Here is an 18,368-nt window from a genome sequence, read left to right as displayed (position 1 = left end):
GTTAAAATTTCATCTGTATCGACTTTCTGTGATGTTCTTTTTATGTAAAATTATTTAAAAGTAATACATGAGTTCTCGTGTAATTTAATATAGATAAGCACTTGTAGATTTTTTTAAGACTACAATTTGTACTCACCCTATGAGCAAAAATTCAAACTTTGAAAATTTTTATAAATGCAAAAAGGATTTGAATCACAACATACTTTTCATGAAACATGATCATACACCTGTACATGTACCTGAATCAGGGCACATGTCATCAAGCAGTTTTATCATTCCCTCTCCTTGCTTTTCTGTCCACATTTTGATAGGAGAGCCACCACCAATCTTTTGATACTGCTCCTGGATTTTAGGGGTTCTTCTCCTAGCAATCCATTGAGCCATCTTACTGTGTATGATATAGGAATGTTGTAAGTAAACTGTCAAAAATAAATATGTGGATTTGTGCCTGTAAAGGATACATGTACTACTCTATTTTCTCAAAGTGCTGCATGTTTATCCCTTCCACTGGTAAGATCTCATTATTAATTCTCCTTACTGTCTGCCATTCAATTCTTCTTATGCTAGTTTGGAAAATTTGGTGTTCAATCAACTAGAAATCCCCTAATTGATCTGTGTCTTTGATCTCATCACCTGTCTGCTAGATATTGTCAGGAGAAATTCTGTCTTTGTCACTCATGAGAGCTTCAGGGAGCTATTGTAACAATTTAAAAACTAACAGAAATACTTAAAACAAAGAGAGAAAAAACAACTACTAACAGTAACTATTCACATTTCATCATAATTCTAAGTTATAATATATTTCTTTCATTACTTACTCAAATGTATCTATTTAGTCATTTTTTTTCTTATTACATGCACTACTGTTTGCTAAACAGATGTTAAAAACTTAACTAACTAGACCAAAAGATTGCTTTACAAACCTTTGAGCAGGTAAAACCATAAGGTCACGATCAGAAAAAAGTCGCAAGAGAAAATCATGAACCTCATTTGTTGTCTCTGGGCCACCCATATTCAGAAGCATTATTCCTGTTTTTGGTTTCAAGTTGGCTTGCTCAGAACTATCCAAAACATAGTAAATTGCACATTTAAGATACAAATTATTAATAATGAGAATGAGTAGCCATAAATATAGCCCCCTTAAAATCACAGGAAAATTCTGAACTATTATACACATACCAAAACAATTCATCACACAAGAATATAAAGAGGTTATATATCAAATGGAAGAATTTGTGTTAGAAAAAAATTTATATCATACCACATTCCTCTCAAAGACACATTCAGGCTATAACCAAGGTTGATTTAAAAGACCATTACCGAGTGCCCAATGCCACCATTCAAAAAAACCCCATTAATGTAAAGATGATAGTATGAATATCTGCTTTATTTCTTATCCAGTAATTTTTTTACTCACAGTCATTTTGCACCCAGTGGTTTCAAACCCAACTTCAGTTGCTTTGTAGTCAGCTTGAGTCAGTTCTCACTCAAACTGCTGGTCAACTCAGACCCATCCCAATATACCATCATTCAAAATACCTCATGTGCCAGTGCATGTCAGCAAATGTTGATTGTTGTGTACAACAAGCATACCACAAGTTAGAAGAGTCAAGCATTTGAGATATAAGGAAAATTCTGTTGTGTATACTTGAGACTTTTTTCAACAAAAACACTAAATCACTGTCTAGCACAAGGTATGTGAGTTTTCATTGAACAGTCCCAGTTTCTACTCTTGACTTCCCAAACGATGACAGCTAGTGAGAGTGTGATCCTTTTTTTCTCCCTTAGTTTTAAACCATACAAAATTTGTTTATTCTTGTTTATTCGTTTGTTCTATTCTCACTTTAAACATACTGAACACAGAAAACATACTTTATTAGAGTGGGCATGAGACAACTCAACTGACAAGGTACGAGTAGACCAAATTGGAAACAACGGTCGGTACGAAACGACTGTAACCAATTAAACTTTTCTTTATAGGATAGGTTTCATACTTAGCGACAGTTTAAAAGTGACTGCATCTAAACTGAGATTAGAATAAGCCTTATGGTGTTCGGGGAATCATTCGTTAACGTAGTAAGTGTCAAGTTTGAATCATGGTCCTGGTTTAAAAGTTTGAATTCATTTTGACGGAATAAAAAAATTCCGCTGCAATTATCGAAACGCTTTTTCGCCCGGAGGCCTTAAAGAATTTTCCTTCTAAAGAAACCGAATGGAGAAAGTAGCGTCACGGAAGATCTCTTACGTAATCATAGCCATGCAACGTTCGAATCAATTATCACAATTTCACTTTACTATCAAATTTAATACCAACGGCTTATTCCAGAAATTACCTTTCACCCATCTGCTGGGCTACTCCAAGACATGAAAGTCGAGACGAACTACCAAAGTTACAACTTTGCGGTGCGAAAAGGGAACGGTTGATCGAGCTGACATGGGTCCGTGTCTGCGTCGAAATACGCAAAGGCGACAAGTAATCTGCAAACGAGAATAAAGATTATGTAGTCATAATCTTAACGTGAGATCTCTCTAGATATCATTAATGATAACTTACTACAGTTTACTTGAAGTTTACAAAGGTTTCGAAGAGCCATTTTGTTTGCCAGTCCAATACAATCGGGAACTCACAGGCGCAAAGGTTTTGAGTGGAAACTGGTAACTATATCAAGTTACTACGTCATATACGGCATTTGTTATGTACCTTATCATCGGAGTAGATGCGAAAATGGCCAAAAAAAGGTTCAGCTTTCATGTAAATGTAGGAAGGGTAACGCCGTTTCTGAAAGGTGCTAGGCAGCATGACTTTGTTAAAGAAACTACATATTGAAGGAAAAATTTGGCAAATCACAGAATCTAAACAAAATGTTGGGAGAGTAGCCGAAACAAAATATCACAGCAAAGATGTATAGATGTTAGTTAGGATGTTCGTGATGGCGGCCATTTGAAGACATATGTCATCAATCGCAACAGAGAAAAATACGGTTTGCACTCGCTAACAAAGTGTCACTTATCTCCTTCAAAATAAGATCTATGTAAATTCTGAACGCTTTAGCCGCTAGAGGTTCATTTTTGAGGTAAATAGAAGTAAATAAAATTTTGTGAAAATCAAGACAGGCCAGTTTGATTCATGAATTCAGTAACCCACCGGCACCATCTTGAAATACTGGTAAAATCTATGCATGATGTAACATAACAAGCCGACTTTCGATTAGAAAGAGCGGATTAACGAAATAGAAAAAGAATGATCAAATGACCGCTGATTTACACAAGACTGCGAGTTTTTGAGTCTGGCAGCATTCTCAGTTAAGCAAACTGTTAAGGTTTACGACACACTATTTCTCTGTGGGAAACATATAACAGACTGGTTATGGTAAATTTTCAATAGTCCTTGTCTGTAAGACCAACAAAAATAAGCCAATAAAAAAATAAGATAAAAAAAACGAGTAAAAGATAGACCAAAATGGAGGAAAACCCAAGGACAACCCTGCTGTTACCGAAACTCGGCCTCGCCACCCACACTTTGGGCGTTTTCCTTCACACTTCTTTGTTTCTTGAAAAACGTAAATTTCGCTATAAAAATGTAGGCTGAATATGTCCAGCTTGTAAAGTTGTTAAGATAGAGAATTTTTGATAGGGGCTCAAGTTGGACGTAACGCTGGAAAACTACACATTCCCATCTTTTATGTGGAATGCCATTTTGTAACAACGAACCTGTTATAATGAAATTTTTTCAGATCCGGAGTGCAACTGTCTTCAAGGGGCTAGAAACAATAAGGCAACACTTCCAGTTTTTCTTAAGTCGTTGATTTTTGTTACGTTACGTAAGCCTCGCCTTAATATCTGTGAACTTTTTAAAACAGAGCGTGGGTCTAAAGGGTAATTATCTATTGTTTTGCCTTCTTTCATCAAGGGACCGTGTACCTCGTGATGTATGGGACTATAAATGTTGTCGGTGTTAAGAAAGTTTGAGGAGTAGGAACCGATCTCAGCGCGTTGAAACCAAGGAAAGAACCAAATTAATGCTGAAGAATTGAGACAGTTTTCTTCGCTGATGGTTCTCTAGCAGAGGTTTGACAATTTTCTTGGCTATTCTTTGTTTGTTTTTTTCAAGTATTCCAAAGTAAGAAAGTGAAAGCTTTAACCATGCAAATTTGAAATAATATTCTGATGACCTACATATCAGCAAACTCATTAGATTTCGAAAGTTTGATTGAAGGTTAAAACTAGAGGATATTCATATTTCTGATTTCATATCTCTGATTTTCAACAATACAGACACTAGACAAAACACGCAAAAGTTTGCGTAAGGGAGGTAAGGAAGGGGAAGGAATTTGCACTAGGGCTTAACGCGAAGCGATCGAGCCTGTGATCGTTAGGCGCTTGCGAAATTGTGGCTTCTGATACCATTTAAAATTGCTGTACCTAGACTGAAAATCATAAAACTTCGACTCTAAAGCGAATTATGTCTTGACGAAAACGACTTCTTCGGATAAAAAAAAGACAAAAAAAAAACACGTCTCTCGCCGTTTGAGTGAAGTCCACTATAAACTTTATATTTTTATCAATAAGTGTAGTTTGTGTTTATTCTAAATAAAACGTTCCACGAATATGATATAAATTGAATATACTTAGATCTAGAACCATCATGAGTTTTATCGTTACTTAAATTATCACAGTTGTTCGATAACATCGTTGACAAAATTATACTTTCAAGTAAGAGTTGTAACATGCCTTGATGATAAGCAAGGTCAAGTGTATTTGATTATTGTACAAGTTAGAACTGAATTTAGCTTTTAACATAACAATTATTCAATTGGAATAAGAATCGAAAGAACTAGAATTTCATTCCATGAGGCAAGGCTGAACTTATTGACTAAGAATTACTGTATTTATGAATACAGATAATGTCCATATTCACTTTCCTATAGGAAGAGGAATATTATAACTTAAAGTAAAATACAAACCATTTGGAAAGGAAAACATGCAGAGTATTTTAATATTCGATTCCTCCTGGGAAATCAGAATTTTTTCTTTGTCCGATGCTCGTGACAAGACGAAAAACATCTTTCTCTATCTTGCAGCATGTTGGAATAACTTGTCTGTTGATTCAAATAATACCAGAGTAATTGACAAAGGAAACTTTCGAGGTGGCAAAATCTTAAGCGTGTTACCCTATTTTGCATGGGACGACCTCCTACACCAATTACTCCCACATTCATACCTCATACCTCAGAGGATTGTTAAAGCGTTTACGTGTTTAAGCGAATGATCCGCGAATTGAATAGAGTATTTACTAACATTGAATGTCGATGATAGAGGAGTTATTGAGACCATGTTATCTTTTATAGACATAAGAATACACCTAATTGACTCTAACGGCTGTGATATCATTTTGCAAATCGGCAATTTAAACAATATGAACAATATGGAAAAGAAAATAAAAATTCTCAGAATCTAAGTCAAGAAACTGAAAAAAACTGTAAATTAAAACAGAGCTGCTACCTGAATATTTCACTGAAATCTTTGTGGTGAATGCATGTAACTGTTCTCAATATTTTAATCAATAGGGATTGATAACGGCATTTCTTAGTTTTAATTTCAGCCAGTTTGTTTCCATAGCTCTTCCAAAATCCACATATCTTCTTCAGCTTAGCTCAGAGGAAATGCGAAATAGGTATCTGTACTAGTGCGAGATAACTGTTCAGTCATTCGGCGAAGATCAAAAGAAAACGAAAGAGGAAAGCTGCTATTTTCAATATCTTTTTAGTGTTAATTGCGTATAAACATGAACTAAATAGCTGAAGTCGCCGGTGCTTTTGAGGTTTTCTAACAAAGTAATTACCTTCATTACCATGAAGCACAGTCGGAAGTATTTACTCTCCAGACAGCTGTGATTTATATTTCAGACAGCTGCAACTTTTAAGTTTACACAGGGTAAATTTCGAAGGTGTAGGATTCATCATAAAAGGAGCCAAGAACTCTTGACAATCACATCTTCAGGTTTCAGCAAGATGAGGGTATTCGCTGTCTTGTGCTGTTTGATTGCTGGGGAAGTTGTATCTTCAAGACCAAATCCGGAAGGTAAATCAGTAACCATTTTATGTTAGTCTTCTCCTTTTGATTATTTATTTTAGAAACTTTTACCAGTGATCGCTTTACACCGCAAGTTAAATTTATTTCCCAATCGGAAACACAAATACTCGCGAGAAAGAAACATTTTGCCATTTCTCTCAAATACAAGCTCAAACTTGAACCTGACTTTTTAATCATAATTTCAATCCTTGGGAATTTTTGCTATCCGAGATTTTTGCCCTTCCCTGGTCTCTTCACAACCCTGAGCGATGTCGAAAGAACAATTCCATTTTCACAGCAGTTGTATTCTCGAAATAGTAGGCAGGGTACTGGAGTTGTCGAAATATCTCTTTGTAATTCAAACTTTAAATATTTTTATCCCAAGGCAAAAATAAGTTCTCAATAAGATCAACGTAACTTCTTGAGCATTTCTTCGCAGAAAATCATGGTATAGGTCGGACCAGAAAAAGACTCGTCGATGGTGATATAAAATTGACTAAAAATCAAAGAGCTGTTATGAATGGAAAATCTAGAGGATCGATAAAGAACAACAGATGGCCTAACGGAGTTCTGGTGTACGAGATCACAAGTTCCCTTTGTAAGTCCCATTTGAAAACTTCTAGAAAATGTGTCAAGTCACTTTTCTGCGTGACATACAAACCATACTTGTTTATTTGATCCTGTGAGAAGTAGATCGGGTTTTTCGGCCCAGAGGATTTATAAAAACATGATATTTGAGGGGTGCATCTTCAGATTTTAAGTTTTTAAAATACCGAAAGGTAGATAGGCGAGAAGAAAATGAAGAGTTTCGAGCATATAACTTTTACGTTTATGTAGTTGCTCACGCGAGTATGCTTGTGACGAAAGTCATCCTATCGCTGTTTTTCCAGACTCAGTTTTCGAGAGAATGGCACTGAAGTAAAATTGTTCCTAAGATGACCTCGTAAAGGAAAAGCATTGACGTCTCTGTGCTGATCGTTTTTCTCGTAGCGAAACTCCGTAACCAGTTATTGTAACAGAAAAATTTCCCCCTTCTTTTGATCAGCATCTCAGGGGAGAGCCATGCAAGTCATAAATCAGGCATTTGCTGATTACACCAAGAATACGTGCATCAAGTTTAAGAAGAGGACCACTGAAACTAGCTACGTTTCCTTCTTCAGGGGATCAGGGTAAAGTTTAACATTACGCCAAAAAATTCCTAAGTTTCTTTTTCCACCATCGTCAACTTATGAAAATTTTGCTGCGATTTTAAATCATTAACTCTTTCTTCAGTTGCTGGTCTTATGTTGGAAGAACTGGTAGAAAGCAACAATTATCTCTTGCCTCCGGATGTTGGCACAAGGGAATAGTTGTACACGAAATAGGTGAGTTTCGCTTCCCCCCTCTCCACACCCCACCCTTGAGAAAAAAATAATCAACTGAATTCAAAGCCATGTTCAACAAAAAGAAAGCATTTTATTAGACGAAAATATTCTGGATTATCCGTTCAGTAATACTTTTAATCCAAAGATCCAAGAACTGGTTAAGCTTGATTTCCGCAGCCTCCTTGAACGAACATGTTTCCAACAAGATTAGCTGAAAAGTTAATCTTGATGCTTTGTCGGCTCTGTAAGCCTGGTGCCCACAGCGATCAAGCTACCACTTTCAAAACTACACTTTGTCAGTATGGACAAGAGAGAACGCCGGGGCCAGATTTATTATACAAGAGAGCATTCGAGGGATGGGTAAGAGGGGCGGGGAAAATGACGCTAGGAAAGGAAGTACAAACCTTCATTAAGGTTCAACCGGTTTAGCTTGAGTCTGAGTGTGACAATCTTCCTTTTTGATACTTTCTGCGTTGAAGTCAAACGGGTTAACCAATTTTATTCTGAATTTTTTCGCACAGGGCATGCCTTGGGCTGGTTTCATGAACAATCACGACCTGACAGAGATAACTTCGTAACCATCAAATATCAAAACATTCAAGATTGTGAGTATTTGGGTTTCTGAAAAAGGAGTAAATAATGATCAGGGGTGGAAGATATGAACAAGGATTGCAAATCATATTTGAGTTACACTTTCGATCGATTGAAGCAGCTATAACAGTGGAATGAAATGCGAAAATCATACATACGAAGACCAGGTCGGTAAAAACGCTAAAACAAACTTGTGTAGGCAACCATGTTTGGTAAGGCTGGAAAAGGTTAACTCAGGATGCAAATAACAATCTAAAATATTAGGCTCGCAGTTTTCAGGGTGTACGTAGCTCCTTTAGTGAATCAGCTTTATCGATATCAAACCATTCTTAATGATTGCTTACGATTCAAGCTAACTCAAGCTAAAGCGTTTCGCAAATTGTAACTCGAGTAGCAAAAAAAACAAACAAAAATCAAATGCCCAAGAAGAAAGTAGAATTTAAGTAACAGACTGAGGATAAACATTTCATGAGTAATTAAATACAATACCTCATCGAAGACTAATTTTTTTCTCTCCGACAGCTGCCAAAAACAATTTTAAGAAATACACATCAAGTGTCATCGACACATTGGGAACGCCTTATGATTATGGATCTGTGATGCATTACGGAGCAAAATACTTCTCCAAGAATGGTCAACCTACAATAGTGCCCAAGAGATCAGGGGTATGTAAAACATTTATACCTAATCATACTTCTCATTGAAAGTCGTTCAAATTGGAAAGTTACTATCCCTCCTTTCTGTAACATGTAAACTGAACATGCTCGAACTTCAAAAATTAATCATGAAAATTATAAATAAGCCATCAGAACTGAGGAGAGCTCGTCATTTATGTCGCGGTCTCGTTGGCAAGACCTTTGTATTCTATCCAGAGAATTTGACGCCCACCCTCTCACTGATCTCGTAAAGCTCTATTTTTACTCTATTAAATTTTGAGGTTTCGTTTTATCAGTTGTGAACCGTAATAATTCGATTTAGCGCCCTCCTTCCAACAAGCTTCCCTATTCTGTTTTGGTGATAGAACTGCTTAAGCACTTGTACATTGTGATCAACCGTGGTTCATCTTCCTTAATTTCTTACTTTAAGCCTCATTATAAAACCTGTGGTCTACGTCTCAGTCTCTCGACATCTATGACAAACTTTTAAATTCTAGGTAACAATTGGTCAGCGTAATGGACTCAGTCCAATTGACATTCGACAAATGAACTTGATGTACAAATGTTCAGGAGGACCTGGTAATGAGACAAATATACTTGATAACATAAAGTAAAAAAAGCTGACCTTTTAATGTGTTTTCACGTCACTTATTGCTGTTAGTGCTATCTATACCATTACCTCTTATGGTTATATAGTTATGTTTTAATTCGTGTTAGAATATTTCTTATCAATAACGATAGAAATATGATTTCAGAAAAAGCCTTTATATACTTTTTTTTCTTCAAAAGGCCCAACGACGCCTGCCACCGCTTCTCCTCCTCCTCCGTCTTCAGGTTGTACAAATTCTGTTATATTTACTCAATCTATTTGTGTTACAGAAAGCACAGAAAGTCAAGAAACATAATCTACCATTCTCATATAATTCCTGCTTAATTTTTCAAAAGCCTTACAAAACATTTAAACAACGATAAACCCCAACACACATTAAGAAACGAATACCTCGTAAGAAGTTATACTTTTTTTCGCTATGTTTTCACACACTCGGTTTTCATATAATCTTTGCTAGAGTAAATAATATTTAGAGAAAAAGATTTCATTGTTCAAATTCCTATGCAGCATCCTCTTGTAACTTTGAAAGTGGTATGTGTTCTGGCTGGACTCAGGATAAGTCAGATAATTTTGACTGGACATCGAGATCTGGTTCCACCCCATCGTCCAACACCGGCCCTACTTCGGGCCACGGAGGTTCAGGTATGTGTTGGAAGAATTATTTTTAAAGCCTTTCTTTACAACGAACAGGAGACCATTATCACTAAGATAGAGTCGGAGAGATTTTTCGCAGGACTCATTACTTTGCATTTTATTCTGGCATTGCATTCAAATTCCACCTTCTTTTCCCACTTTATGACCTAAAATCACATAAATCTCGTATTTAAAGAGATAACGGAAAAAACGAGTAGGGAAGACAGATTTTTGTAGTCTTTATTTTGGAGCGCAACCGAGCTGGAATAAAAGTAGTTTGAAGTTAGTTATACAAAAGTGACGCAGGTACCGAGCTTACAAATTTCTGTAAGCGAAAAAAAAAATAGAAACAACTCTAGATGCGGAATTTAGTTCAAAATTCTTCGCCTTTGAAAAATATTATTTTTCTCTTGCAGCGATTAGTTGATAGGTAAAGCTTGAGTTAAGGATGTGAATCCTTCCCCCTTTTGCATGGTGACAAATTTCCTGCGTTTTCAGAGCTTGTGTTCATCACTAACTATTTCCTGAAAAGTCTTAAACCTAACGCCAGAAAATCTTGATTGGTCCAAAGTGTGCTTAGCTCACTCAAACAAAAAAATTCTACAGTATTAATTGAGTAAATGAAAAGCTCTTCAGTACTAACTTGATATCGTTTTGAGATCATTACTGCGCAAGGCATTTTGCTTGACTAATAATCTGTGGTAAATGTTCGAAAATATTTTGGTGTCGCCATTTAGTTGTATGGTTACCACCTGCAGCTGGTAAATTTCATGACGAAACAACTTTTTATTTTCATCTTCAGGGAAGTATATGTACATTGAAACTTCATCTCCAAGAGTAAACGGAGACAAAGCAAGACTTAGATTTACAGGTTCTGATAGCGGCGCGTTTTGTCTGAAGTTCTTTTATCACATGTTTGGAAAGTCGGTGGGAACTCTAAACGTCTACAGCGGAAGTAAAAATGTCTTTACCAAGTCAGGTAGCCAGGGAAATAAGTGGATAGAGGCGAAGGTTCCTATCTCTTCAAGTGGACGAGTAAGTCTTTTTTGATAACAATTTCTTACTTTAGGATTGCAATCATAGTTTGAGACTCGTCTATCTTCAACTTTTTTCATGAACTCTTGACTGTAGGCCCGAAATCGCCGTGTACGTAGAGAGCTGTTGTATGGCTCGGGTAGCATGTGTCAAAAATGGTCACAACATGCTGATAAATTATTGGAAATTTGATCAAATTTTTGTAAAACAAGCGAAAAAGCGCGGAATGGTTCCATCCAAGAATTGGTGTCTAAATCTTTCTTCCCGATTGTGCATGTGTGCAAACTGATTATCTTCTTTCAGGTTCAAGTAACATTTGAGGGAGTCAGAGGCAGGTCTTGGTCAGGAGATATAGCTATTGATGACGTAACCATAGCGAAAGGAGGTTGTTTCGCCCCACCCACTCCTCCTCCGCCTCCAGGTACCTTTCATTTTAAGATAACTGAATCACAATGCGTAATTTTAACTGACTTCCGTATAAAAATATAACATGGATACTGCATCTAAATGGCCTGGTTTTATTGAAAGACTCTTTTTCGAGACATTTTTATTGCAGACAAAACTTCTCCACAGTTTTTGATTGATAGTCAAATTTACTATTTTTGTGTGTTTTTCTCATTCTGAAGTTATAACCTGTAACGATTTCAATTTCGTTCAATATTTTTCTGCGCGTTGCATGTGATCTCCGCAAGATGAAATTGCATTCAGCCTTGCAATAACCAGCTACTTACTTTACTGCTGAGTGAAGTCATTAATTAACAATAAAACCAAACCCAAGCATTTGAAAGGCAGTTGATGCGCGTCACAACAAATCGAATTTATTTGTCATAATTTGATCAAGGAACAAGCATCCATCCTAGCTGATATTGAAGCGCTGTCCTTTTGCTTATTGTCTAGCCGGTAATTGTGGATCCCGACCAAGTGTTAGAATCGTTGGTGGCACAGTAGCACCCAGAAACAGCTGGCCTTGGCAAGTAATGCTGCTGACCACATCCAATCAGCAGTTTTGTGGAGGTTCATTGATTGACCCTTTGTGGGTGGTAACAGCAGCGCATTGTGTTACTCGGAAATCGCCCCGTAGTGTTAGAGTCAGGTTGGTATTCGTTGCTCAAGAACTGTAGCGAAATTATTCTTTAGAACAACAAACTTATCGTCCATACAAAATCAGACAATTGTGCTAAATTCAACTCACTCTGAAATGGGTTGAGTTGTTTGTGTCACTCTTATGCAAGATTTTATTTAGATGTGAGTCCTGATGTGAACTCAGCGAGATAGTCAAAAAAAACATAGAAAAATAATTATTTCACTGAAATACATTCTGCTGATAACAGCTTGGCAGATCAAAGAAAGTTTTTGTATTTTGCGTCTAGGCGTCGATCAACGATATCTGCCATAACATACAAATGATGTTACATTGCAGTGCAATAAAAAGACGAACAAACAAACAAGAAAACCAAATCAAACAGATACAAATTTGAAATAAAGCTTGTAGCGGGGAAATGTTTGTCAATTTATGCTATCTTTTTCATCAAACGCAGAGTGGGAGCTCATTTCAGGACATCACAATTAGTAGGAACAGAACAGAATATCAACGTTGCCCAGATCATTTCCCACGAGAATTATAAAAAACCAAAGTCCTTCAGCAATGACGTAGCTCTCCTAAAACTGGCTAAACCCGCTGTACTTGGTCGAGGAGTTGGGCTCGTCTGTTTATCAAATCCAAGCAATGTTCTTCCCATTGACAAAAGTAAGCACTGCTGGATAACTGGATGGGGGACTCTGAAATCCGGTGGCAGTCAACCCAAGGAACTCATGCAAGCCAGCGTCCCACTTGTATCAAAAGCGCGTTGCTTGAGAGCCTATCCTGGCAAGATAGACGACACCATGTTGTGCGCAGGTCTGGACCAAGGCGGAGTGGATGCTTGTCAAGGCGACAGTGGTGGGCCGCTTGTCTGCGAGTTCAATGGCAGATGGTTTTTGGAGGGAGCCACAAGCTGGGGTTATGGCTGCGCCAGGCCTAACAAGTATGGAGTGTACGCTAGCATTGCCCATCTGAGGTCATGGATAACCAACAAGGCAGGCCTTTCACAACCCAGCCCACCTCCACCAGTGACTCCACCGCCACCGTCCACCCCGGCTCCACCAACAGCAAAACCACCCCCACCTCCAAGTAAGATTTTTACGTCAAATAATTACATCTTATCTTACCGCAAATTTTATTTCAAAAAAATTTTTGAAGAGAAAAACATGCATAGTTTATAATTATCTTCATCTTCCACGTAAATGTTTATGTGCTACTTTTCACGCCTTGAGAATGAAGCGGTAATTTGTGAAATCATTCAGCGCCCACAGCAATTGAATTTTAAGGAACACAATGTAAATGCACCGTTGGAATAAAATATACTATTGTTTCCGCAGATTGTAATGATAATCCCAAATACGCCGACATTTGTCCTTCAATTGCATCATGTGGAAACTACTGCAACAATAACAAAGCTTGGGCGCAAAAAAACTGTCAAAAGTCATGTAGAATGTGTCAAGGTAAGTTCCATGGTGCGCTGCCTGAGAAATACGAACAGAGTACAAAAAAAGGTGGAAAACTTCTGTGTTCAGTTTTCCGAGAATACCGCGACACAATTTTGAGTCGACGCATGCAAAAGGTCCGCTAAAATAGTCAACGACTGAAAAGCCGAGAATGAATTTGATACTTCGCATCAACTGAGAAGTCTTTAAAACGAACACAGAATGAATAAAAAATGCTTTTCTCAACCAACTCGCTAAATTCCCCTTCGATCGGCTCGATGGCTTTGCTCGTTAGGAATTAGATCTATCAACAAACAAATTTTAAACCTACATTCCTCTTTGGCATACATATTAATTTTAAGTGTGGGAACAGAACCTCATTCTTGCACACATTTTTCAAACTATTGACTGCGTTTTACGAAATCGTAAAGACAGTTCTTACCATTATGTCCGTTTAGATTTTAAGGTTGAAACTTGATGATTGCTAAACAAAGCGAAAATTATCTCAATCCAATTCCTTGATTCCTACCAATCTTTGTTGTTGAGCTCACTCGATTAAGCTTTCCCAAGTTTCACAAGAAAATAGAGTCAATGGTAAAATGATTCTCTCGAATAAGAAAATATTCACAGCTTTTTCTCCTTTAAGTTGACTGACTGAGTAGAATTTATTGCAATTTCACAACAGGACAACTCCAATGTGGTTCCACGCCCATCTCTCAATCACGTGTCATTGGAGGTCAAGATGCAAAGCCTGGAGCCTGGCCATGGCAGGTGTGATGTCTTAGCTTTGCAAGTGTACATCTTCTACGCTGTCTGTTTCGAGAGACTAGCAACTTCAATTTAAAATCAGTTGTAGGGTATATTAGGAAATCACCGCTGGCGAGATAAACGTTTGGTTTCATTGTTGGCAAGTTTAAACATGACCCCTGAATTGTGGTCATGTTTTTAAAACCATGTTTGCAGGCTAAGGTTCATTAAAATTCCTTCAACTAAAGGTAAGGGATCCTGTATGAAAGTTTATAAAATGTTTGAAATTTGAAGTTAGTATTCATACTTTCGATGTTTCGTCATATAGATCGCATTACAGCGTAACAACAGATTCATCTGTGGAGGATCGCTCATCTCTGCCACTTGGATCGTTACTGCTGCCCATTGTGTAGCAAGCAGCAGGTAAGGGCTTCCTTTTTTTATTTGATAAAGCAGGCCTAATGAAGCTTTTGAGAAAAACATTGGCTGATTACCAAACTGATCAACCCACCAACCTCAACATATAGCGACCAACCAGCTTGCTGACCAGTAATCTTGAACTGACTGGCCAATCAACCAACTGGCCAACTGACGACCTATAAATAAGGAACGACTAACAGACCCGACCCAACCGACTGATCAACCGAATGACCATCTCGACGACTACTGTCGAACAATCAATGAAACTGGTCAACAGATCTAGCCGGCTTATTACAACTGACTGTCCATGCACCATAAAACAACCAACCAACCTACAATCGAGAAAAATACCGAGATTTGAAACTGATTGACTTACCATACGAACAGGTGACCAAATATAAGACGAATAAACTGGCCGATCAACCGATTCACCAAGCAATCAAAATACGGCGAGACATAATTCACATCCCACTATAGCATAATATTCCTTCATTGGACAAATATTCTAGACTATATTTGACAGTCCAACAATGTAATAAGCTCCTTTGTCGATTGAAGGTTGTGCATAACCATAATGCAGCAATTCCAAATCAACCTGAGCATACTTGTGTTGTTTATCTTTAGTAACCCTGCTAGCTACAAAGTAGTTGTGGGAGATCACAATCGGAATGCTAACGAAGGAACAGAGGAGTCAGTTGGTGCCAAGCGAGTAATTTCTCACCCTCAATACAATCGTCCTGGTAGACTTAACAATGACATCGCCCTGATTGAACTCGCTGCGCCTGTGAAACTCTCTTCCAGGGTGAACCCCGTGTGCCTACCGTCTAGCGACTCAAATGTACCCACAGGATCAAAATGTTACATTACAGGTAAGAGCAGTCATAAGTAACGCGCTTGTTTTTATATACACTATGAGAATAATCTACGATGATAATGCCCAAAACTCTTGTGTATAAAAACAAAACACACAAGCTTTAAAATTGAGTAATTGACCCACCAGCTTGTGGAGAAAACTCTCTGCAAACTCTTCAAACTTTCCAGACGCCTAACTGAAAATCTATGGTTGGTTGAATCAGCTTTATTATTGCTTGCCTAACCAGCGGGGCATTATTCACAATGCAGAGTTCTACATATTACCATGTTTAGCTTAAAAATGACACGGGAGATTCCTTTAGAAAGCACTGCGTTGGAGATAACAGCCTTCTGCAAGCATGGTTGAAACATTATCGTCCTTCCTCGTACACTTTTTCATAATTCTTTCCATTCCCGCCGGTAGGTTATCACTTAACAGATGGGGACACAATTAGGACCTATCTATCTGTCAACTGAGCTATTGAGGTGTTTTAGTGGTAATTTTTTTAACTTTCTGCTTTGATAGGTTGGGGAAAGATTAAACATCCGGGAAGTTCTCATCCTATTTTACAGCAAGCCATGATGCCGCCCATCGATCCAGCGAAATGTCGGAAGAGGATTCAAGCGAGTGGAGGTGCTCTCGATAATCTAGTAGATTTTCTCATTTTAATGTTGTCAGCTCTATGTTCATTTTTTCTTCTCTTGCGTTTTAATGTAGAACTTATTCGCAAGGTTTGTTATGGGATTGTCAAATCCACTCTTTTATGAAAAGTGTCCACACAACAATGAAGCGCAAATTATACATTAATTCTGACTGGCATGTTACGAAACTACGTGCGGTAAATTTCATCAACCCTGAATTCAATTTCCAGCTGTTTCAACAACCAAGGAATAGATCGAGAATGGACTCTCAATGTTTTCAGAATCTTAGTGATCTGAACTAATCGCCATGTAAATGCCGTGGCTAATGCCATCTTAGGTGGGCCCGAAATCCGAATCTTTTTAACCGATCTAGATAACAATGTACTTCAGTGACGGATCACTAAGTCAGTTGAGGGTTTGAAATTTGATGCTTTCATAGAATTTGATTCTTTTACTTAGGTTTCACTTTGAAAATGCCTGTTAAACTACTCCTGCTTGCATCAATTGATGCTTCGAACTAACCACACTTGTGTATCAAACCCTGTAACCCACTATTTGTTAATGAACCCTTTAATTGATTAAGTCGAATGCCGTTTAACTCCAGCAAGAACATATTGAATTCGAGTAACATCAGTCACAAAAAGATTTTTCACGGTGTTAATAAAATCCAAAGAAGTTTTGTATTATCTTTGACAATGGATAAAAATTGTGTTGTTTTGGATTACTCGTGCTTATCTAGGGATATTTTAATTTTTTGTAGTCTCAATATCGTTAACTCCGCAAATGTTGTGCGCGGGCGTGGACAATACCATTTTAAGTGGTTGCCATGGTGACAGCGGAGGACCGTATGTGTGCTTGAATGCGGATGGGAAGACATACACTTTACATGGTGCAGTAAGCTGGGGTTCCTCCAGATGCGATGCTAAACAACTTTTTACTGTGTTTGCTCGAGTGACGCAGTACCGAGCGTGGATCAAACAGCACACTGGGTTAGGTGGATGAGAACATGCGGATAGATAAACTGGACATAAACTGGATCCATCAGAAAATGCGTTCTTAAAGTGTTAATTTTAGGTGGTTTGAGGGGAAATAAAAAGCAATTTACGAGTGAAAAGTGTGGAGTTTCAATTATTTTTTCCGACCTCTTTTTTACCCGATGACCGTTTTCATAAGAATCCAGAAAAGTGGCCAATGAAAACTTAGCCATCGCCGAAATTGTGAGTGCAGTCGAGGTAAAAAATGATACAGCTGAAGATTTTTGAACGGTCTTAAATTTTTTACCCAGGTAATTCGGAATATCTGTTTGTGTTGGTGCTAAAATGAGAGCACCTTAAAATGTAAATCGATATTCTTCCGGTACGTGAAACATCGCTGCACCAGATACGAAAGGGAAAAAACGCTTCCACAGATTTATATAGATACTTCTCCAATCTACATGTGATTTTCTGTATTTGATCGGTTTTTCGTGTAGTCTGATACAACGATATAAAGTTGTATAATAGTAGACCGGGAAAAACTGACTGTCGGTATTAACGACTGACACTGATACTGAGCGAAAGTCATGATCAGTAAAGAGTGCTTGTGACTCGTGTTCAAGATTACTGACATTCGGACGATCAAACTGCAATATCAATTATTACACCTACGTTTAAACTATTCACCGTAGTAAATGATCCCATGAGATAATACCCTCGAGAACAATCCATTATCAATAGATACCAACGCACACTTTATCACAAATCTGCAAAATAAGGGGTTTCGCAATGCTTTCTTCCCCCCTGCATACCTTTCTTTACTAAGTTGCAAGAGAAATTCTCACGAGAAACTTAAACAAACGAAAACTTGTCATCACAGAACTAAACTTAAAGAGTATTAACTAAATAATGCTCATTAAATCGTCCGCTAGCGCTCGCTAAAGATCGATCTTTGTTCTCCACTATGAACAAGAGAGGTCTCTTAGGAGTGTGAGCTCATTTCAAGGACAGCAGATCAGAGCAGTGTCTTGTTCCAGAGCCTATCCCCTAAAATAGCAGTTCACATCATTCATATTCCTTTGAAAATGATGAGGCCCCCTTGACCAGCCTTTTACAGCTCACTTATCTTTCCAGAAGTCGAGAATTTTCTGTTGATTATCTTCGTTTGCAGTTTTCCTGATATCAAGCCATTGCGAGAAAAAATCGCGGAACCTAGAGATGATGAGTTAAAGATGCTCGTGATGTCGCA

The 18,368-nt window shown here is 37.8% G+C and overlaps 2 protein-coding genes across 2 annotated transcripts in view; one reads left to right on the top strand and one right to left on the bottom strand.

Annotated features, from left to right (window-relative positions):
• Positions 1 to 2,647, bottom strand: part of LOC113668110 (ferrochelatase, mitochondrial) — an 8,648-nt gene extending 6,001 nt beyond the window's left edge. The window contains exons 1-4 of the mRNA XM_027183990.2: positions 2,555 to 2,647; positions 2,334 to 2,478; positions 924 to 1,061; positions 240 to 388 (exon numbers count right to left, since the gene is read on the bottom strand). Of these exons, the coding sequence (XP_027039791.2) occupies positions 240 to 388; positions 924 to 1,061; positions 2,334 to 2,478; positions 2,555 to 2,594 (472 nt within the window). The 5' untranslated portion in view covers positions 2,595 to 2,647. The remainder of the gene's footprint in view (positions 1 to 239; positions 389 to 923; positions 1,062 to 2,333; positions 2,479 to 2,554) is intronic.
• Positions 2,648 to 5,761: 3,114 nt separating this feature from the next.
• LOC149049541 (transmembrane protease serine 9-like) lies at positions 5,762 to 17,259 on the top strand. The gene is made up of 19 exons (XM_089197022.1): positions 5,762 to 6,081; positions 6,512 to 6,670; positions 7,118 to 7,241; positions 7,345 to 7,436; positions 7,958 to 8,041; positions 8,550 to 8,692; positions 9,181 to 9,262; positions 9,473 to 9,517; positions 9,801 to 9,935; positions 10,729 to 10,961; positions 11,265 to 11,382; positions 11,859 to 12,054; positions 12,500 to 13,131; positions 13,380 to 13,502; positions 14,170 to 14,255; positions 14,560 to 14,654; positions 15,276 to 15,520; positions 16,030 to 16,137; positions 16,906 to 17,259. Exons 1-19 carry the CDS (start codon positions 6,012 to 6,014, stop codon positions 17,145 to 17,147), a joined length of 3,012 nt encoding a protein of 1,003 aa, XP_089053148.1. The 5' UTR covers positions 5,762 to 6,011; the 3' UTR covers positions 17,148 to 17,259.
• The last annotated feature ends 1,109 nt before the right edge of the window (positions 17,260 to 18,368 follow it).

This window comes from Pocillopora damicornis, chromosome 2, assembly GCF_964200805.1.
Source record: "Pocillopora damicornis chromosome 2, jaPocDami1.2, whole genome shotgun sequence".
In the NCBI taxonomy this organism is placed as follows: domain Eukaryota; kingdom Metazoa; phylum Cnidaria; class Anthozoa; order Scleractinia; family Pocilloporidae; genus Pocillopora; species Pocillopora damicornis.
Note: the sequence above shows the minus strand (reverse complement) of the source record. Positions and strands in the feature narration are given on the sequence as shown.

What these genes read in the sequence shown, in the direction of transcription:
- LOC149049541 (XM_089197022.1), top strand. Translation starts at nt 6,012, where the DNA reads ATGAGGGTATTCGCTGTCTTGTGCTGTTTGATTGCTGGGGAAGTTGTA. An exon ending in TAGTGCCCAAGAGATCAGGG is followed by an intron (nt 8,693 to 9,180) that starts GTATGTAAAACA and finishes TTTAAATTCTAG; the next exon opens with GTAACAATTGGTCAGCGTAA. An exon ending in TCCTCCTCCTCCGTCTTCAG is followed by an intron (nt 9,518 to 9,800) that starts GTTGTACAAATT and finishes ATTCCTATGCAG; the next exon opens with CATCCTCTTGTAACTTTGAA.